Below are 22,859 nucleotides of genomic sequence, written 5' to 3'. Positions count from 1 at the left end.
CAGTCGGGTGACAGGCAGCCCCAACTGGCGAGGAGGGGAGAGGAACAGTCTGCGTGGAATGTCTCGTAAAGGGCAGCTCCACCCCCCTCCTCGGGGAGGCGAAGGCCAGCGTCAGCTAGTTTATTGGTTTTCCCGGGGAAAAATATGGACTGTGAAAGAGAAACGAGAAAAGAAAATCGGCCCAACGGAGTTGTTTTGCCCGGACATCTTGAGGGGGGGGTGGAAAGAGCTTGCCAGGTTTTTGTGATCAGTCGACCAAACCTGAAAGTGGGGTGCTTTAGCCCCTTCCAGCCAGTGGCTTCAAGTGGGAGAGTGCTACTTTGATGGCTGCAGTCTCTTTATCCCCCCCCTACAGTCCAGTTGGAGTTCAGCACCAGAGAATTTCTTAGACAAATAAGCTGCGGAACCAGCCTATGCTATATTTTTCTGCAACGGGGCTGCCCCAAGTGCTTTGTCCGAGAGCGTCCACGTGAACCACAAGCGGAAGTCCTGGGTCCGGGGTAGCTTTAGGACCGGTTCGGTTAGAACGGTAAAAGCTGAACTTTAAGAGTTGAAAGGCTGTTTGACACTCTTCAAGACCAGGAAAGGGGGGCCCAGGGCTTGCTTGGCCGGACAGTGGATCCTTTTACCTTTAATTAAGTAAGAGGTCTGTGAGAGGGAGAGTCAGTTCAGCGAGGTGGGGTATAAAGTCACGACAGAAATTATACCGAAAACCAAGGAAAAGATTGGAGTTCTTTAGGGCGGTTGGTGGGGGCGAGCCATTGGAGGACTTCGTCTAATTTTAACAGGATCCATTTTCAAGCCACTCGGGCGAGATCCAGTAACCCAAATGAACTCAATGGAGGTCTGGTGAAAACAGCATTTGGAGAGTTTGGCAAAGAGGGAGTTGTAGAGCAAGCGTTTCAATACCTCCCGAACCAATGTTTCATGCTCTTCTATGGTTTGTGAGTAAATTAAAAGCGTCATCTAATTATGCCACAACTCCCTTGTACAATAAATCATGGAGAACTTAGATTTGATAAGGGCCATAAAAGCCCGAGGGGCCCCACTTAACCCGAATGGCATTATCAAGTATTCAAACTGTCCAAACTTTGTGTTAAAGCGCAGTCAAGGATGTTCATAGCCTTCAACCAATTCTGACCCTGTAGTAAGCTACTCTCCAAGTCCAATTTAGTAAAATAAAGCGCCTTTTGCGGAGGAGTGCATCTAAAAGGTCCTTGATCAAAGGCCAAGGATATTTATTGGAGAGGGAGACCGCGTTGAGACCTCGATAATCTGTGCAAAGCCGTAGGGACCCATCTTTCTTTTTTACAAACCAAAAGCGGGAGGCAAGCGTGTGATAGTGTGTTTGGTAGCCATACGTATGAACCCTTGAGCGAGGTTCTTGTCCAAGAAGGCACGAAGTTCCTTCTCCTCATTGGGACCTCATGCGTGGAGATTCTACCTTTGGGCGGTTAGCCCCTGGTTGTACTCTTGATTTTGCAGTCAGTGTCTCTGTGGGGTATTGACTGATGGCATTCTTGCTCCTGAAAAAACTCTGGCTAGATCCTTGTCACTTGGTGGGATGCCTGTAGAATCGGGAGCAATGCGCTGAAAACAGAAACCAGGGAGGGGTGTGTGTCAGGAGAAAGTTGGGTTTTCCCCCCAATTCATGTGTTCACATAGGGAGAGGGCAGTGAATTCTAAGATCCGTTCTTTCCAAATGAACTTTGGTTCATGTAACAATAACCATGGCATGCCCAAAAGGCTTATGGAGTGTTTGGCCACTGGTAAAAATAAAACTAATTTTTCTCCCAATGAAGGTCGGCGGAACGGAGGAGAACCCGGCTGTGTTTTGAACTAGGCCGGTCATACGTTCCCGAGGGGGCTGCCGTCCATTTGGGTGAATGGTATGGAGCTTAGCCAGGGGAATTTGGTCCAGACCTAGCTCCTCTGCCACCTGGGGCCGCGTGAAAAGCAGTGGGAGCAGCCAGAATCCCACACAAGGGCCGAGGCTATAATGCGAGGTGTGTTTGGCGGGGGGTTGGCCAGAAGCGGCTCCCGGACCCGGTAATGGGAGCGCTGCCTTCACTCACGTACGTCAGGGAGTCGGGCCCATGTCCATGGGGGGCTGAAGAAAGACAAACAGCTGCTTCCCCTCCCTCTGGAGTGCGCCTTCGATGACCGCTTTAGGCGAGACCCGTCCGGGCCGGCCCCGATCTACGTGGTGGCTTGGCAGATGCGTCTGCGCGTAGCTGGAAGCGGTTGGTTTTGTTGTTTTCTTAGGACGGTTAGTGACTAGATGACCTGGCCCTCCGCCAGTAAAGACACAATCCCAGTCGGCGGCGGCGTTCAGAAGGTGGTTTCGGTGAAATTTCGGAGAAGCAGCGAGGTAGAGCAGTGGTGGAGTTTTGGGCGTGGGGCTGACCTCCGGCCTGAGCGTATTCCAAACGAGACGCATACCTGGGACCCCAACTGGATCCAATCTGCAATAGATACGAGGAACCAGAATTAAAAACACCGTTTCCGCGTCAGCTTTACCCGTCCACAGCATCCGAGAAGTATTAAACTGCTTGGATTCCGAGCCACTCAGGAGGAATTAGAACTGGCCGCCGCCGCGAAATTCACGGGCAAATTCTGCAAACGCGCGGTTGCCTTGCTGGATAGTTTTGATGAATGCGGATAGCTTCATTCTCGGCGCCTGGATCTTGGAAGCGAAGCTCTTAAGGCTTGGAGGAATCTGGGCACCGTGCGAGAGTCTTCATCTTGCAAATCCAAAAGAGTCCGCGAATTGATCGGCTGCACCTTTGCATCCAGGACTGAGCCCGATGTCCCGTATTTTAGCTCAGACCCGGTATAAATCATCATAGTCTTCCAAATTAGGCATTGAGTTGCAAAATGAAGTAGGGAAGTTTGGAAGCGGTCCCATCAAAACGGGCTGGTATCGGGGGCCGATAGTAGCCCGGTTCCACGGCTCTAAGCGCCTGCTGAAGTGATTTGCCTGGAGTCGAGCAGGTTAGGCGGGCAGCTGTTATGCAGGGGGGGGGCGGAATCGAGGGCGCTGGCGGTGCAGCTGGCGTTTAGGTGGCAGCACCCAGGTATGTAGCTGACCTGAAATGCGCCGGCATATGATCAGTAACAGCATAGACTCCAACTTGGGGCTTCCTGGTCTGCTGCCTCCTTAGCTCGCTCTTGCTGCAACTGTGCCCGTTCCTCCTCCCATAGCTGGCGTTCCGCGGGTCCATGCTTCTTAGGCATCTGCGCCCAGTCGTCCCACTTCCTCATCCCAGAGTCTCCTTCGATGGGAGAGGGAACAGATCCGGCTGGGAACAGGCTTTCCCTCGGACTCTTAAAATGCGTCTGGAGCCGAGACGCCGGAGACACCCTTAGCCCCCGGTGTTAGCTCCCCGAAGCACCTCAGATGCGGCCGCTGACCCGAGGTCGAAGTCCGGTCCGATTGGCAAGCAATGCGGACACCCCTCCCAATCCCAAGTTTAGTCCCGGTGTCCTTTGGGCCGGGCCCCAGTGCTGTACCCGCGGTGGTTCTTTGGGAGCATCGCCGAAATCACCGAGTCCAGGAACCGTTCAATGGATTCCTGGGTTGCCGCATGAAAGGTGAAGGTCGGGCCCGTCTCCTCCATGACAGGTTGCATCTGAGGTTTGCCTTAATCCACACGCAGCGGGTAGAGATCCGATCCACAGAAACTCGATCCAAAGACAAGCGCCCCAAAAGCGACTCATAACCAAAGTCCCCATGTGGTGCGTCGTCCGCGTCCCTGGATTCCAGCGGAGTAAAGGAAGACTACGTGCTGATCACGAGGGGCGGAAAAAGCCACCAAAGCGAGAACCCGTTCTCCCTGCCCGGTTCCTCCAGATCCAGAAGGGAAAGGTCGGAGCCACTCTTTGGGGGCTACCGCGCATTCACCAGTAACGTTCAACACCTCCATGTCGAGACACTAGAGGTCCACTGCACTAGTAGAATAGATGGATTAGGATTCCTGCCACAATGTAAGGAATTCCATAGAAGCAGAAATAAAAGGCTCTTCGGTGATAAAAGACCGTTTTATTCAGACATCTTAGAAAGCTCAAGAAGTACGCATAGTGGCAGGAATGACACTTCCCACCAGAAGCACAGGTTATAACTCTATTCACCCCATCCCCCTTCCTGCTTCCCATGGGAACGGAGTCCTCATCTCCCGCGCAAAGATAAAGTCTCCGCCGATGAAGCTGGCCCATCGCCCGGGCTGTGGAATGCACTCAAGGTTACTTTACCATCAACACCATTGAATCCTTTACAAAATGGCTAATTTGCTGCAACAACACCTTGGGACTAGAGTTTCCCAGAGAGATGAGACTAGCACTATTCAGGGGGAAAATTGTTCATGCCTCATTGCCTCTGATAAAGCAGTGCATGTTAGAGATCTGCAGGAGGCTGGTTGTTCTACCTGGCTCATTAAGGCTGCAAGCAAAAGAGCTAGAATCCATCCTGAGAGAGACTGATCTGATGCTCCTGAACATGAGGAGGATTTCAGAGAGGAGGGAGATAAGGCTACAGAGGAAATTAAGGTTCCTGGGCAAGTCTTGCACTTTTTCAAATGTGAGGATTATCAGTATTTGCTTGCCAGATCAGTTACTCCCTTAAATCTTAAGGACTTAAATACCTAAAGAGGGGTGGCAGGTAGCAGAACTAGGTAGGCACTAGGACTCAAGTGGAGCATTCTACAACAAGAAGGTCTGACATGTGGTGGATGAATATGCAATTCTACTTTAATCTTTTTGTGGGAAAGAGTATAGCATAAAGAGTATAGCATGGTTGATTGGATCGGCTTTGTCAATTTCCTATCGCACTTCTGATGTAATGTTAGGACAGAGAGCATTTTGAAGCTGGGGCAACTGCATCAATATTCTATCACTGAGACCCTGGGGCTGTTGAAAAGAGCATAAAAGTAATCACTGCATGTAATTGGGGACTGCTGCAATAATGATTGTGCAGATCAAATTTGGCTGAAAAATATGGTTCCATGAGGGGGAGGGCTACATGTGTTTGTACCTTCAGGTAATGGCACATGCTCCAGGAGTAGTTTTGGCTTCCATTTTGGGTTGGTAGTTCTCAATAGTAGAAATGGAGACTTTAGTAGAAATGGAGGCATTTTTGAATTGTCGCTTCAAAATGTCACTGCGCAGTAACACTAGAGTGCCTGCGCAAAAGAAAATAAAGGGGGGAGGGCTGTTCCTCTGTGTCACGGATGACATCCCGCAGCCATCAGGAATAATACATTTTCATCAGTAGTGTGTGGAATAAATGCAACTGAAGAGTCAAGGGGGGGAAAAACCCGAAATGAAGGGGGGAAAGGAGGTCTGCAGAAAGATTTTATGAAAAATGTTTCCAAGACACAAGGTTTGACTACTGGGAAAATCCTGGCCAGAGGTAAGATATGCAGTATTAACAAGGAGATTATTACAGTATTGGTATGTATGTATGTGTGTAGTATGTATGTATGTGTATTATGTATGTATGTATGTATGTATGTATGTATTAGTATGTATTAGTATTATTAGTAGTAGTAGTGTGTGTGTGTGTGTGTGTGTGTGTGTGTGTATATATATATATATATATCAGGGGTTGACTCTAATGACGTCCTAGCTCAAGTGGAAAGCACTTCCGCTGATGCAAACAGGGATGTCCAGTTAATTTCTCCCTCAAGGTGCATCCCTCTCCCTGCAAGACATCTCAGGCTATTCATAATGATTCCTGGATGCTCAGGACAGACATACAGTGCTATGGGTGACTGTAGAAGACCACAGGAATCAGGAAAGTATCTGTGGAGAAAGACCTAATTTAGCCTAAATGCAGACATGTTTGAAAAGTTTGGTTCTTATATTAAAATGTTGTTTTTGGTTTTCTTTAGCTTTCCCAGGCAGTAGCTTGAATAAGTTCATTAGCTGAAGGCCAACACAACTCAGCTGTGACCATTGGTCAAAATGTTACATTCCAACAATCCATTGAAGTCAGTGGCACCTGATGATTGCATGCTGGGAGAAATTTTGAAAGATTGAACATTCTGTCGGCGGCAGTTAAGCTAAGCCCTCACACTGAGGAGGTTGAAAAAAGCTCTCTCCAGATACGTGCGTGTAGTTGTGTCAGTAGAGACTGTTTATTGTTCTGCTTGAACTTAAAATCTGAAACAAATGAACTGTAACTACATAAAAAGAGTTAGTTTAGTGTGTATGGTAACAAATTCAAGCTTCAGATACATTAGTTTGCTTTTGCTTGTTTCTAAAGAAATAAAGCCAACACTACCATAGCTAACCATTTTTTGGCTATTAATTTATAGTTAGCCATGACCTTAGATAGAATTGATTTTATACCAGCTTGCTATATGTTCCATTTACAAAAGCTGTTTTAATCATTGAGGAATATTCTCCTCTCAATAAATGAAATTTTTTTTTCAAAACTTTGGCTCTGAGTGCTTTGTGTTAACCAAATCAGAATCCATGCAGTGGCAGAGAGTTCCTCTAGCTCTACTGTATCCATTCTGCAGTATTCTTTGGATCCATCCTTGAGATTGGTACCCATATACCAAAAAATTGCATAAAACTGTAGACCCATTGATTCTTGGTTCCCCACCCATTTAATTAACCAGTTATAAACATTAAAAAGATCGGTTTTCTTTATGCACCTAACATTTCAAAATGTTTCATTATTATTCACATCCCCATATTTAGCAATTAATAATGATAATTATAGTGCTTACATAATAATAAACACCATGTTTTAAAGAGGACTAACATCCCATTTGACTGCATGCATAACGCAATGTAGTATTCTTCCCTGCAAAAGGGGAAGAAAGTAACATTTATCCATTCAGCTTGAGCTTCACTAAAGAACTCTAGACATGCTAGAGAAGAAATGACACACACCTCTAATAATGTTCTCCTTTTTATACAGCACAAACCACGACCCTCACAAACGCTCTGTGTAGGTGCTATCAAGTGGCTGCATTATGAAGAGAAAGGCTGTAATTTTTTATTGCAAATAATTATGAAGTGCCTCTTAACTCTCACAAAAAATGTTTAAGAAGCTTTCTTTATCATTGATTTACCATTCCCAAGCACTGAAGAAAGTCAGTTTTCAATTACACAGAACTTTCTAGAGAGAATTTTGGAGGGGTGGGAGGAGAAATTATTTACTGCTTCACATACTTAAATGGAACAGAATGAATATAATACTGAAGTGTCAGATGAGTATCCCAGAGAGCTTATCTCTTCAAATTCAAGATAAGAGATACAATGGAGTCCTGAGTAGATTCAAGACTAACAGCCCAATTCAGATGGAGATAGCATGGCGAAGGAGGCACCATGCTGCCTCCAAAGGGGTTTTGGCCAGTGCAGAAAGGAGGTAAAACTGAGAAACCTCCTGCCACCTGATACCTCCATTGGAGAAAAAGACTTAGGTCATGCTTTCCAGTACTAGGATCCCAATCTCCGGCTATAGAGGGTTATCAAAATTTCAGTTCTAAAACAAGCAACAGCAAGGAGACATACACTTCCCACACTGTATAAACTATGTTATTTTGGCACATAAATCCTTACCCTAGGCTTCCTCTCAAATGGTTAACAATATCATTCCCAACCCCCATCACAACACAGTTCTACTTATAGGCAAAATCTATCTACAGCTTTAGGTCAGACTGGTGTTGGATAAACAATTTTTCATCCCACTGCAATTTCTACCCTTTCTTATAGTTCACAGATAGTTAACATGGCTCAAGAGAACAATTTTTAAGTATTGTGGACATGTTCTTATTCTTTAAAGTTGCTGGCACTACCTCAGAAGTTGATGACATGCTTGAAATCTATGAGGTAATTCTGTCAATATTTTGGCACTGCCTCAAATGACAAATCAATTCCCATCATGTTTGCACATGGAAGCTTTCTAGTATATTGTTGAAGGTTCATCAAGGCTAAGGAGATTGAAGTCAATTAGATAAGACATGGGGGATCCACGAGTAGATCCTAGCTCTTTACATTTCCGTTAATAGCATCTGTGAGAGACCCCAATTTTTATTGGTCTTGAAGAAGAGAGGAGATAAGCCTTCTCCTGCGCTATTCTCCCAACAAAATTATCTACTGAGAACCATTGTTTATCATGATACTGAACACTTACTGATGCCTTTAAGTTTTCCTAACTATGGCAAATAGTTATTCAGAGGACAAAGTGGCATTTTTGTTAAAAAAATATCACAAGGAGATACCAACCAAGGACACAGTGCTGATCCAAATTACCTTCCTCAAACCCCAGCACTATTCATTGAAATTTCAGGACACTGAAAAAAAGGACAATAACCAAGATCTAGGATTTTTGCCATCTTTTCTAGTCAGGAACAGACTAGACCTTTTACTTTAGCAGGAAGGTCCTTGGTGGACTACCCTACCAGCTAGGAGCAAGCTGAGCCACACTCCAGCAGTGCTGCCAGTACCTCAGGGCCACTTGACTACATCCCAGCAATGGTGCTATTACTCCAGGGCCACCTGGCTCAGACTCAGCCAGGAGATGAGACATTGGGCACTAGGTTATCTTTTAATGTCTAACTCTGCTCCTGAATCTAATTCAGACCTATGATGCCAGATGGGCCTAGTGACAACATCATTAAATATTCCAGCAGGGAGCACTTAGTACTATGAACGCCTAGGGAATCTTTAAAATAAATAAAATGTTGTATTCCCTTTGGGTAGTCTGTATCAAACCCCATGACACAGCTCACATGATGAACTAACTCTTTTTCAACTTGCCTTTATTCTGATCTGTCTTCAGTAGGGAGGAATGAGTGTACAGCAGTACACTGGCTTTGTCTGAGGCAGACCCCAAGTTGAAATCCCTGCTGCACCATGGATCTTTTCACATGAAAACATTCCTCACAGAATTCATTTCTTGTAGGAATGTCATCATGTATTAAGTAGTTTTTCTTTGTGGGCTTGGATCCAGGTCACTGTCTTGCAGACTGATTGACCTGCCACAATAGATTATTATCAGGAGAAACAAGTGAAGCAAACAAAGCATTTTGTATATGGAAAAGCAATGATAAAATAATAATTTACCTTTATTCAATAGAAAGGATTTCACCCTTTGCTTACCTTAGAGAGTGATGACCTGAAGTATAATCTATTTTGCCATATTTCTGTGTATAGTAGCCATGCTTTTCCATGAGGTTCATCCATGTTGTGTAATTTGGATCTAAGCCCTTGAAGTTATTCCAGGACTCTGTTAAGTGATTGAAGAGACCACTCCACATAGCTGAAAAACATACCAGCATTTTATTGTTAATAATCGTATAAAGCTATGCTGAAAGGGTTTGTTTTCACAGCTTTCACTTTGGAAGCATATGGGACAGAAACCCTAAAACTTACTAAGACTCAAGAGTGCCACTGAAAGTATCTGGAATCTTGGACCCCTGGAGGTTCCATGAGAATAAGTCATTCACTTCTGAACCCTTCGGGGGTGGGAGGTCTATTAAAATTAAATTGTTGTTGTTGTTGTTTGACCATCCTAGTAGATTTAATTCCTCTTGGACAAATGGCAAGCCGGTTTGGACCAGACTACTTGTTTGCCATGGAAGTTCTGAGCTGCTACTGGATGTGTGATGCAGGTAGCCCCATATTTTATATGGCTGTAATTGCTATCAGTAGCCTATGATATCACAGACAGAGTTTTGCAGGGAATTTGCTAACGCCACTTGTCACTCTTAGAAATGAGGCTGGCTGAGGTCCAATTTCCATGCACCATAAATAACTGGGCATTTGGGATTTTCTCTTGTCTTCAGTTTTCAGTGCTCAGCAGAAACTGAGTCCACAAAAAGTTGTGTAGGGGTTAAGGCCTCCTTTGATTTCTTTAAGGAACTCTGTACATGCTCTGAGGAATCTGCTATAATCTAGAAAGTGTGTTAAGATTAGATCGATACTGTTGCTTTTCATTGGAACCTCTCTGTGCTGTTGTTGCTGTGTCTTTCCCTGCAGTGTGTTTTTTGCCCTTTTCCACCCTCTTCTGGAACCCAACCACATTCCTCCTTTTTTCCTTTCTGTTATAATCAACCTGTTTTCATAAAGACTTTTTTGGGCTTTGTTTAGTACAGTTCATTTCTCAGGGATATCTCTCTAAATCTGTTCCTCACTGGCTAGATTGCATGTGTGTTTCTGAGTAGGTTATATGGTATTTTTGAGGATTTCCACTCTGTTACTTAATTTATTTAATTTGTAAGCCACACTTTCCCAGGGCAGCTTACAACAATTGCTGTAGTACTGCACTAGATTATCTTCTCAGTAGGTCAGTCCAAATTCCAAATACCTTTAATGGCTTAAAACAAGATAACTACAGAGGTACCTCGGTTATCGTTGACTTCGTTTTTTGTTGGTTTCGGTTTTCGTCGACTTTTTCTGGGCAAAATTTGTCTTGGTTTTCATCGATTGCCTCGGTTTTCATCAAACCCAGAAAAAGTTTGCCCAGAAAAAGTCCAGGAAAACCAAAAACCAGCTGGGGTTTGAGGAAGCTCAGCCGGAGGCAGAGGGAGCTCCTTATTTGGGCAGTGACACCCCCTGATGTCACTGCCCAAACAAGGAGCTCCCTCTGCCTCTCGGCTGGGGTTTGAGGAAGCCAATTAATCCATTGGAGGCACTTTTTGGAGTGCCTCGAACGGATTAATTGGATTTACATTGATTCCTATGGGAAATGGTGCCTCGGTTTTCGTTGATTTCGGTTTTTGTCGATTCCTTTCGGACGAATTATTGACAAAAACCGAGGTACCACTGTATTTACAGGATAAAACTAATTTGTTAGACTAATACATACAATTCCCTCTAGAACCCAAGATCTTGTAAAGGAATCTGGCAACTGTCTCTGTGGTGAGTGGGTGGGAATCACTGAGGAGAGATGCTATCAAGTCCCTGTCTGATTTCGGTAGACTCTGGAGACTATCTAAGTATGCAGAGAAATACTACTTTGCAAATCAACCAAGTGAAAAAGACATGCCCCCTGATGAGGACTGAACATGTTTTAAGAGGCACAAAATATTGAGAGCAGCTGAGCACCAAGCAGCCTACCAGATCAAGATCCTAATGTGTAGCACAACCCCAGTGATATAGCTGGAATGAGTGAGGGTCGTGGAACAATGTTTCATCATGGAAAAGGACAAACAGAAACATAATAGTCTACTCAGACCTTGTAGAAATTGTTCTCATTTCTAGAGTCAGTTCTCAATTTGTAAAATAGGTAAGATGTAGGCTAACCTTACTTTCTAGAAATGATTGAAGATTTAATTCAGACCAGCCATCTGTATATGATGAATGCAGAAGCAGACATAACCAAAGCCCCATCATTCATCTCTCTGCTGACAAATTAGTATTTTAACAGGCTCTATTCAGGTATTTATTATCTGTATGCTCTTACCCGCACGGGAAGGACAACATATTGGAGAATTGGTGTAGGCATTAAGAAAGAGACTGCCATCTCTCTTCATGAGATTTATGAAAGGCAAGATTACTGTCTCATTTCCTGGGTAAAATGTCAGCCTTCCATCCTGCATGTTAAGTGATAAAGACAAGTTCATTATGAGAATGATTCATGTTTCATTTTCCAGTGGTGGAGTCCACACAGGGCAAATATAACAGGTGTATTTCCCTCAACCTGCGAAAATTGCCAAACCAGAGATTCTTTTGCAAAATCCTGGGTTGGAGCTGCTCCTGCATCAGGGAAAGGAGGAAGGAGGTGCTTTATTTTCTTCCCTTCCACCATGCTGTCCACAGTCAAGGAGATTCCACCTGCCACACAATACGTTCATTATTGCCCTGCCATTGCAGGGAGGTCCCCTTTTTTAAAAAAAGTTTGCATGTTGTACATGCGCAGCTACGCAGGTGCAGCCAATTGGGTTGTGGGATGATCAGCCTGACTGCAGGGATCCATTTTATATGCCAGTGCAGCTACACTTATGTTGCAAGAAATTAAAAACAAAAAGAGAAGCATCTCTGTGTGAAGGTGTGAAAGCAACTTGGATTGTTCCCAAGGGCTGCAATCACTGCCTGCACACCATGCATGTGAACAGGAAAAAGGAAAATGGATTCCCTTATAATGACTGCAACCCATTATACATTTACTGTGCAGAATCCACCAGTGCAAGAAATTTAAACAACATTACAAATCATGCTGTAATTGTTTACCACTAGATATCCAAGAGATATATGTTTTTCAGGTAAAATATAAGTGAGACCTTTTTCTAAAGTTTTTCTAAAGTTTTACTAAAGTTTCATAAGTTTTTTTAAATACTAAGATTTACACAGTGTGAATGCATGCACAATTTTCACATTGCTCCTTTTGCTGTATAAATCTTTCTCATGTTGGATCCTATGTTTGCAGTCTGGAGGAAATGGAATAACATTATACCTGTATGTATGCTAATATTTGATAGGATTTGAATTTGAGAAGGTGTGCTGAGTTAACCTAACAGACATGACAGAGAGACAGGTTTTAACCTAGCCTCCTTCCCAGCATGCTTTTCTAACCACATGGAGTGGTCTGTGTATTTATAGTGCATTCCAGTCCCCTAAATTCCTGAAGGAGTATAGCAAGAATTGCATTATCCTGCAGCTTGATTTCAACAAGATTACTAAATCCTAGATGGTTCTAAATAACAGCATAAAGTGCCACTAGTAGTTGCTCAAAATACTTAATTCCAAATTATTAAGAAGCAATTTGTGAAGACAGTACAACCCTAAGACTGCTTACTAAGAAGAAAGTTCCACTGAACTCAGCAGGGTCTACTGCTTTACAGGAGTCTTTAGGACTGAACTATAGCCAGAGTAGTATATGAGTCAGATACACATTGGACACCATTATATAATTCAGTTGAATTGTCTTTTAATCCACTTTGCAAACAACAATAATTACTTATGCTAATACTCTCGTCCAGAGTAATCCTATTGCTAATCCTATTCTTCCAAACATTTTGAAGTATTCCAGGCAAACTACTTCATCTTGACAGTATATGAATGTAGCTTGCATACTATAGCATAGCTCAATTCGATTATGCTTTCAGCTGTGCTGGTAGGACCTCTAGTGCACACACAAAGATACAAAGTATTTGCAGGTTAGTCCCGACCTGGATAGTTCAGGCTAGCCCGATCTTGTCAGATCTCGGTTGCTAAGCGGGGTCTGCTCTGGTTAGTGTTTAGATGGGACAACACTAAGGAATACCAGGGTCTTACACATAGGCAGCAGCAAACCACCTCCAAATGTCTTTTGGCTCGAAAACCCTACAGGGTCACCATAAAAACAAACTTCCCTCCTCATATTCCCGCAATAGACAGGATACTCTTCCAAAAATTATTTGACAGCAAAAATATTGGGAACATTTCACTGTAGAGCACAGTCTTCTTTCCCTTTGGCCTTGGGCACTAGAATGCAAGATTCTCTAACTGTTGATAAGCATGAAGTACTTACGAAAGAATCACACATCACCACCACAACGTTAAGTTTTCCACAACCTCTGCAACTATCAGTGCCGGGCAGAGGTTTCGCCTCCACAATCCCCCTGAGGGCAAAAGGCTGGAGCAGGAAGATCAAGGCAACTATGCTAGAAGAAGACGCTTGATTTCTGCCCTCCTTGCCCATTTCGTTCTCAAGAGCCCCTAAAGGTCCCAAGGGAATCAGTGCAGAGTTCCTTCACAATGAAGTCCTCCTTGCCACACAAAGCTGAAGCATCACGAGTGTCTTATGACTATACGGGTGACACCGGGCACGCCTTCCACACGGCATCCGCTAACTCTTCCGAGAGAAGAAAATCAGGAAGACCAAGTGACATTTTTACTCAAACTCCGCCTTAACCAAAGAAACTACGATTCCCATGATGCGTAGCGACGATGAAACAACTGAGCTGAGCAACAGTATTATTGAAAGGTCTGTTCATCGTGTCATACCTTTCCATCACTTATAGAAAGCAAAACTAAAAATAGTTTAAAGGTTTTTTAAAATCGATTTCATAAACAGGTATTTTCCAAGACGACTGCATCTCCCATCGTCGTAAGAAAGTACATCAGCTTCTGGTCATGTTAAATTGGACCTTAACAGAGGACGTTGAACTACACTTCCCAAGATGCAATGCGATCAAAAGGCAAAGAGACTCAATACTCCACGGCCCTCATCATTCTGAGGAAAAGTTATCAATTGAACTACAACTCCCATCACTCATCGAGAAGCGCTCAATCCGGCGTGATTGACAGCCACACGACCTTTGTTTTTTACGTCATCAAAAGGCGGAGAGCCTCTGAAGGGACGAAACTGCTGGCGCACGGAAAAGTGGCGGGCGGTGTTTGCTGGAGTGAGCCGGTGAGTGTGTGCGTGGCTGTTGTGTGGCCCCGGGCTAAGGCTTCCTCTGAGGGTTGTGGGTTATGTGGCTTCGCGGGGTAAACGGGCGGAAGAAGTCAGAAATGCGGGTGTGTTCCTCGATGGGGAATTCCTTGGCACTTACTCCTAGTGGTTCAATAAATGACAGTACTAATAATGAGATATTGTGTAGAGAAACTGAAGTACGAATGAGCAGAGCCGAGGTTCAAGACTCGATTTTGCCATGAACTCATTATATGGCTTTAGACAGGCCAATCAACTCCCCCCCCCCCTTCCCTTGTTAAGGTAATAAAGTACTGTTAACGATTTTAGACCAAACCTGTTTTTAGGGGATCCCTTACTGGTCCATCCAAGCCTTTTTAATCTTAAATTGAACTATCTTCTGAATACAGAGAATCCCAAGCAACTGGACATAGTGGCCAAATTCTTGCTCACTATTACGAAATGATTTCCTGGTCTCCTCTTTCGCTCTGATGTATGCATTTTTGAAACAGGAGTACCTGTTTTATTTTGTAAAACTGTATTTGGATTACTTAGTTCTGCTATGTTTTAATGCCTAATAAAGGTCTAAGAACTCTCTCAACATGTCCGGCTTGCTTGAAACAATGCATGTAATAAAGTACTGCTGATCCACCTTACAGGCTTGTTGTGAAAACAGGAATTAATGCTTTGAACGATCTGAAGCGTGGTAAATATTGCTGCTTTACACAAATGAGACTGGTAAAAAGTCTATCTCTTTGGTTCTTAACTACTTGATTTATCAGAATTATGAAATGGTTTTTAGGGGTAACTATTACCTGTTTTAGGGTTAACTTAATAAAGTGATTTTGCACGTGCACTGGAGCATTAGAACACACAGGCAGGTAGAACCTTTTTGTGGCAGTAGGGTGATTGTCTTTAAAAGCATCCATGCTGAATCATGCAAGACCACTCAAGCTCTCTTGTTGTGATTCTTGAAGCTATTGGGTGTCAACTGTACTTTAGGTAAATTGTGCCAGCTCATAAATCAGGATATGCTTGGTTGAGTGAAGAGTAAAAAGTTCTTGTTCTACATTTAAGGCCATTAACAGTGTGGGACCAGCATATCTGTGAGACCACCTCTCCTGTAATGTTCCCCGGAGACCTTTACCCTCCCTTCAGTAACAAATTCCTGGGTGGTCTCTGGCCCAAGAAGTCTCCAGCTGTCCTCAACTTGAGCCATGGCCATTTCAGTCCAGCTGCGGCCTGGTGGAATGCTTTGTCAAATGAGACCAGGGCCGTCCAGGATTTATCTCCATTCCGCAGGGCCTGCAAGACAGAGCTATTCCACCAGGCCTATGGTTGAGGGTAGTAGATCCATCATGGTTGGCCTTCCTTCTTCCCCTCCCCCTTTTCCTTTTTATCAAATCAGAAGGAAGAGCAGGATGTTCTAACTTTGGTTAAGTTTTTAACACCGAGCGTTTTCCCACTTACCTTCTGCTGCGCGCTACTGTAGCCAAGTAGCGCGGGGTCCCCCGGCACTCCCCACTACAGGGGCGGCAACAACCCCCCTCAGCGAGCGTCATTCCTGGCATCTTCAAAACGGCACCTTTTGATGACCGGGGTCGTGGGGAAGCCCAGGCGCACACCAGAAATGACGCGCGCTGAGAGTAGCGTGCAGCATAGGGGGCTCATGGTAAGTGGGGAAACGCTCACCATCTATGTATTATTTTTAATCGTCTATTTTATTACTATTTATATCTACGTTTTATGAAATTGTACTGTATAACTATGGTGTGAGCTGCTCCCATCACGCTTTGGTGGGAGAGAGTACGTTATTAAATACTAATACTAATAGTACATTACAACTTCCTAAGCCTCTGGGTGAGCCTCGAATTGTAATGAAAGGCTAACAACCAGCTAAAGATCTGGCATCTGTGAAATCTACAACAACAACAACAATAATAATAATAATAAACATTCGAGTAAGTGTGTAACAGACTTCCCTCTGTGATACACCTCTGAAGATGTCAGCCACAGATACAGGCAAAACTTTAAGAACAAGATTTACCAGACCATGGCCACACAGCCTGGAAAACCCACCACAACCAGTTGAATCCAGCCATGAAAGCCTTCGACAATATATTGGGCTATCCAGGTTAGGGCATAAGCATATATGGAATGAAAATAAAGCATTAACTTCTCAATATTCATTAGATTTTTTTAAAAAAATTAGCATTGCTAGTTTATATTAGGCAGCTTCCACACATACCTTTTACTCCACTTTGCCTTCTTTATAGCAACATTATTTTCAGGGGCATCTCCACGAAGGCATGATCCATTTCACCAAGTTCTGGTTTCCTCCCTGCTTTGGTGTGATCTTTCCCAAATCCAGTTTGCTAAACTATTTTAGTATTCATTGACACCTGTATAATGTAATGTAAGCAATGGGAATGATTTAAAATGGTTTGGTATATGGTTGTAATTTTGTTCTCTTAATATTCCAGTAGTCATGTCAAACAAGGAAGTTAAAGCAGCTTTGAAAAGTGCCAGAGATGCAATAAGAAATAAAGACTATAAGGAAGCACTGAAGCACTGCAAGGTAACTAGTGATCACATTTTTATTTACTTATTTGATTCATTTAAACAATTTATTAGTTGCCTGTCTTCCTTGAAGAGCTCAAAGATCATATTACCCCCGTGTTGTGCTGCCTGCACTGGCTCCCAGTGGAGTTCCAAATTATCTTCAAAGTGTTGGTATCGACCTTTAAGGCTGCCTTACCCCATATATCCCGAGTCGCTCTCTCCGTTCAGCAGAGGCTGGTGGTCCCTTGTCCCTCTGTGATATGGCTAGCCTCCACCCGGGCCAGGGCTTTTACAGCCCTGGCCCCTGCCTAGTGGAACGTTATTCCTTCAGCTGTTAGGGCCCTGCGGGACCTTGGGGAGTTCCGCAGGGCCTGTAAAACTGAACTGTTCCACCGGGCTTTTGGGGAGGCTGGCCGCTGAGTCCGCCCCTCTCTGTTGCCCTGTAAGGCTGAACACACTCAAACAAAGTCGACTTTATGAAAAAGGAATGAACTTTATTGATATATGTCGCCCTGGGTACAGGGTACTGGAACTGAGGGTTCTTGCCCTCAGTCCCAGTATATATAGGGTGTGTGGAGGGTCCAAAGGAGAGGCGGGTTTAGGGATCAGGAGAAACGAAACTGAAACTTAAATTGGAAATTGGGTTAAAAGCCTGTAGGACCTTGGTCCTGACATGCCCTATGTGTCATCGGCTTATCTGAAAATCTGCCAGTCCCCTCCCGGGGTTTTACCAGACGTCATCCACCTAATTTATTAATTATGGAAAGGTTATTGCTGCTGCTGGTTTTATTGAATTTATTGTTTTAATTGGGATTATTCAATTGTTTTAGTTGCAACGTATGGTGTTTGGTTGCCTGTAAACTGCCCTGAGCCCTTCGGGGGTAGGGCAGTCAAACAAACAAACAAACAAATGTGGCTTGCGACATAGACAAAATGCACAAAATACATAAAACACATAAAACCTAAATTTTAAAAACACAATTCAGGGCTGATAGTAAACTTAGCCATGTGTACTCCTCAATAAAACTGTCTTCACCTGCCTCCTAAAGATCCAAAGTGAAAGAGGCGAACCTCCCTGGGGATGTTGTTCCATAAACATGGGGCTGCCTCTGAAAAGGCCTTCTCTCATGAACCCACGAAATGAGATTCCTTAATTCATGGGGCAGTGCAAAATACATTTTCTAAGGGTGAAATGTGATGCCCTGTTCACAATATGTCTCCTCAGTATTCTTTAAGGGGTCACTATAGCTTGCTTAGAACTGGTGTACCTGGTTCAAATCAAATACTGTCTACTGCACTACACTGATTGTAGCATATATTTTATGTTGGAATTATTTTTTTCAGAGGTGTGATGCATCATGCTGGGGTATCTGCACTCAGACTGTGGTGTTTGTCTTAACATTGTTTTCAGTTCCATCTCCCTTATGACAAGCTTCAATATTTTGCTTCTAGAATAATGCTTACAAGTTCTTGTCTACAAGTGCACAATTTAATTTTCCAGATTTCAAGAATTATCACTTCTTGATACTTGATTCAAATGAACAAGACAGATCTTTCGATAAACCTGAAAACACCCTGGGTTTGCAGAAAAATCTGAAATCTAAAATTAATTCTTTGGGGATTCCCCACCCCACCCCCCAAAACTAGAAGTGGCTTCTGTAGTTTAAAGGAACAAATGCCCTCAGAGGCTAGGCGAACACAACAGTACTGACAGCTTTCAAATCCTATTTTGTCAGTGAATGTAGCTGGAGATAAGAACAGATTAAAGGTAAATTGGCTGATGAATGGGAGGAAGAAGGAAGCAGGCAAAGGAGAGAGGCAATTGGGGCTTTCAGGGAAGAGACAGACTAAATGGGAAGGGTTCCTTGTAGGTCCCCCATTTCTGTCTATCTAAATTCAAAGTATAACTTGTAGAGTTGAGCGGTTTTGATTAACATCCAGGAGACTCAGGTTCACAGCCCCACTCTGCCAAGCAATCTTGCTGGTTGATCTTAGGCCAGTCGTTCTCTCTTACCTCATGGGGTTGCAGTTGTTGGATAAAATGTAGGAGCAGAGAATTATATTGTGAGCCACTTTGGATCCCCATTGGAGAGAAAAACAGAGTATAAATAAGTGACTGTTTCTGAGTTCAGAATGCTATTCTTCCAACAATTACTATTAGTAATTTATTTCTATTAAAAAACCTGTTCCTTTGTTAATCATTATTTCTGAAGTCAGTCCCCTGTATACTATTGCCTGGGGAGCCCGAAAGGAAAGGCCAGGAGAACGGCATAGAGACACCCTTTGCCATAGCTAATTGCTAGCTCTGAGTGGTGATATGAGGAGTTAATTGTGATGGTTGAGGGAAGGGAGCACAGACTACCTTCAGTCAACAGTAAGAGCTGTCATTTCCTTTACACTTGTTCATTTTGCTCTTTATCAGTGCAGCCTACCACTGTTGTAAAAAAATCTGGTAACATTTATGGAGCTCTTTGTAATTGTTTCAGGAGCAAAAGTCTGAGCCTTACTATTTCTTTCAAAGTTATGTGGGGGCTCAGATACAACAAACAGTTTGTGGGCCTAATCCTCTCCCCACAATAGTTTCCTGGGAGAGGCAAAAGGAGGCTGCACCACCTTTTCCTCTCTGAAGTCTGTGGTTTTCTTCCACACATTTGGTGCAGTTTGTGCATTCAAAATTTGTAGCGTTGTGATGCATTCGTCCCCATGTAAGAAAAGACATGTCACTATTTCACCTTGAAACTTGCTTTTGAGCAAGCCATACTTCCAGCATCATCTACTTCAGAAAGGTTTTCTTTACACTGATAGTTTAATAAGCTACTTAAACTTTGTGAAATAGAATGGAGAGAATCAAAATGATGCATCTGAGCAAGGTGCAAGTGCTTGTTTTCTCAGTCACCCGTGCAAATGAGATATTCATTGTACAGATCTCATTTTACAGATTAAAAGGTCGTTTTACTTCATTGTGTTTTCAGGCAGTATTGAAGCAAGAAAAGAATAACTACAATGCCTGGGTATTTATTGGTTTGGCAGCTGCTGAGCTGGAACAGCCTGATCAAGCCAAAGGTGCCTATAAAAAGGCTACTGAACTTGAACCAGGACAGTTGCTTGCATGGCAGGTATGTGTACAACTGACCAGACTTTCCATATTGTTTGAAGCCAGCTTCTATGAATAATAGTATTGAAATGCAAATAGTTTTCAAAGAAATGTATCAAGATGGGGCCCCACAAAGACTCCTCTCACTCCACCAGGTGGCCCCCGCTTCTCGTCCATCCTTCCCTCTAGTTGATTTGCCCTACCTTTCCTTACCCCCATCAGCTCCCCACTTTCTCAACCCCTTTGTCAACTAATCCTCATATTTCCTGTAGTTTATCCCCTGCCATCTCCTTCATTGTTGAGTTCCATTTTGGGTAGCTAGAGCAATAAATGATGAGCTACAATCAATTAAAAATGCCATGCATTTTTTTTCATAACCTCTGTAGCCATACAGGTGTTAATGTTATTGTTTTGGGAGGGGTTTAGTCCCTCCCAGCTGTCTTTACTTTCCATAGTTTTCTGATATTCCCCTGAGTTTGCGGAGATACATATATTAGCCTATGAGCCAGCGTGGTGTACTGATTAAGAGTGACTGACTTTAATCTGGAGACCTGGGCTCGATTCTCCACTCCTCCACGTGAAGGCTGCTGGGTGAAGTTGGGCTGGTCTCTGTTCTTTCACAACTCTCTCAGCCCACGCAGAAGCAGGCAATGACAGACCACCTGTGAACACCTCTTGCCTTGAAAATTTTACAAGGTCCCCATAAGTCAGCTGGGACTTAACAGTACTTTCTACCACCATAGCTTAGCTCTGTGTACCTTGCTTCCCCATCCTGCAGATGTTTAGCTGTGCAGAGGGATCATACTTGGCTGTTAAGTATATGTTGGTGGATTCAAGGACTGGAGTCTATGCACTGAACTACCTTGGGGGATCTTGGGGGCAAATGGTATTGATGGTGAGAAATTAATGAATGATCTTCTGCATTCCTTCGGTCAGCTCTTTCCCTTTAATTCCCTGTACAAATAGCACAACACTTTCACAATGGAAATTTAACTGTTTTCATTCGAATTGCACCTCATGGAGTGATTTCTATTGATGTACAGAGAGGGAACAATGAACTCTTGTAGAAGACTGTTTTATGCTCTTGGATTGTTCTTTCTTAAGAAAATCCTAGGATTGAAAAACACACAGGAGAGGAAAACTAATATAGAACACTGGTTTCATAATGAAAGGCTTGATAGCAACAGAGTTTTCTCTTAGAAGAAAAATTACTGAAATAAATGTCTGTGAAACAATGCATGGTGGTGAATATCAGTTCCATCTCCAAATGTCTCTTGCTTTGAAAACCCCACAGGGATGCTATAAGTGAGATGTGACCTAATGGCAAAAAGACAACATAGAAACAGGGGCTACTAATATAAAAAACAGATCTGAACAGGAGAGGCTGCAGCGTTTGGGACTCTTTAGTTTGGAGAGGAGACGTCTGAGGAGGGATATGATTGAAGTCTATAAAATTATGCATGGGGGAGAAAATGTTAACAGAGAGACATTTCTCTCACACACAATACTAAAACCAGGGGGCATACATTGAAAATGCTGGGGGGAAGAATTAGGACTAATGAAAGGAAACATTTCTTCATGCAACCTGTTATTGGTGTTTGGAATATGCTGCCACAGGAGGTGGTGATGGCCACTAACCTGGATAGCTTTAAAAGGGGCTTGGACAGATTTATGGAGAAGTCGATCTATAGCTACCAGTCTTGATCCTCCTTGATCTGAGATTGCAAATGCATTAGCAGACCAGGTGCTCGGGAGCAACAGCAGCAGAAGGCCATTGCTTTCACATCTTGCATGTGAGCTCCCAAAGGCATCTGGTGGGCCACTGCGAGTAGCAGAGTGCTGGACTAGATGGACTCTGGTCTGATCCAGCAGACTTGTTCTTATGTTCTTTTGTTCTTAACTTAACCCTGGTGCTGAAAAACAAGTCCTTCCTGTGAAATGAGAAATAGTTAGTCTTACTTAATTAAAATATTTATATTTGTCTTTCCTCATGGTGGCTTACAAATCCTAAATTCATAGCTTAAAGAATTTTTTTGTTCTTGTGGAAATAGTACTTCTGCATATGGACTTTGTGTATTTCTTTTATTAGGTTTTCACTTGAGTCTGTTATTATCTGCCGTAGCTTACATGATCTTATCCTGAAGAGGTGATCACTGGACTTTCATGAATTGACCCTGAAATGAATTTGAACACAAATATTGTAAAATCAAGGATTTGCTTGGAAATTAATATGCTTTATGTTTATCTAGGGCCTAGCTAATTTGTATGAAAAAACAAACCATGTTGATACCAGAGAGGATTTGATTAATGTATATCAGAAATTGCTGGAGCTCTATGAAAGGTAAGAAGAAATAACCTAAGAATTAATAGTGGTTGTATATTTTGTGGCAGTATGTTAAAATTAACTTTAATTATTCTTTGTGCTATTAGTGAATCACATAGGGTCTTTTATCGCAGTAGTACCCTGTTTCCCCGAAAATAAGACAGGGTCTTATATTAATTTTTGCTCCCAAAGATGCGCCATGTCTTATTTTCAGGGGATGTCTTATATTCCGCTCCACAGCTGCATGCTCTGGTCGACGGGCATGCTTCCAAATAAAAACTTTGCTATGTCTTACTTTCAGGGGATGCTTTATATTTAGCACTTTAGCAAAACCTCTACTACGTCTTATTTTCAGGGGATGTCTTATTTTTGGGGAAACAGGGTATATATAATGTTAAATAAAAGTAATACAAATATTTCTGCAAAATATAATCCCTTTGTACTCTTGAAAATCAGTTTTAATGTATGTATTGTCAAAGGCTTTCATGGACTGAATCAACTGGCTGTTGTGGGTTTTCTGGGCTCTGGGG

The 22,859-nt window shown here is 43.1% G+C and overlaps 2 protein-coding genes across 4 annotated transcripts in view; one reads left to right on the top strand and one right to left on the bottom strand.

Moving 5' to 3' along the window:
* The window catches only part of ARSK (arylsulfatase family member K), a 30,931-nt gene extending 16,863 nt beyond the window's left edge, over nt 1-14,068 (bottom strand). The window contains exons 1-3 of one of the 2 annotated variants that reach the window (XM_048503629.1): nt 13,466-14,068; nt 11,420-11,549; nt 9,115-9,274 (exon numbers count right to left, since the gene is read on the bottom strand). In XM_048503629.1, the coding sequence (XP_048359586.1) occupies nt 9,115-9,274; nt 11,420-11,549; nt 13,466-13,636 (461 nt within the window). In that variant the 5' untranslated portion in view covers nt 13,637-14,068. The remainder of the gene's footprint in view (nt 1-9,114; nt 9,275-11,419; nt 11,550-13,465) is intronic. The other variant, XM_048503628.1, reaches the window with a different exon arrangement.
* Nucleotides 14,069-14,270: 202 nt separating this feature from the next.
* Nucleotides 14,271-22,859, top strand: part of TTC37 (tetratricopeptide repeat domain 37) — a 64,965-nt gene continuing 56,376 nt past the window's right edge. The window contains exons 1-4 of one of the 2 annotated variants that reach the window (XM_048503305.1): nt 14,271-14,350; nt 16,837-16,928; nt 19,885-20,028; nt 22,256-22,347. In XM_048503305.1, the coding sequence (XP_048359262.1) occupies nt 16,839-16,928; nt 19,885-20,028; nt 22,256-22,347 (326 nt within the window). In that variant the 5' untranslated portion in view covers nt 14,271-14,350; nt 16,837-16,838. Of the gene's footprint in view, nt 14,351-16,833; nt 16,929-19,884; nt 20,029-22,255; nt 22,348-22,859 lie in introns of both variants that reach the window. The other variant, XM_048503303.1, reaches the window with a different exon arrangement.

The sequence above is a fragment of the Sphaerodactylus townsendi genome, linkage group LG07, assembly GCF_021028975.2.
Source record: "Sphaerodactylus townsendi isolate TG3544 linkage group LG07, MPM_Stown_v2.3, whole genome shotgun sequence".
Lineage (NCBI taxonomy): Eukaryota > Metazoa > Chordata > Lepidosauria > Squamata > Sphaerodactylidae > Sphaerodactylus > Sphaerodactylus townsendi.
The sequence above is the reverse complement of the archived record's forward strand: the minus strand, read 5'-3'. Positions and strand labels throughout refer to the sequence as shown.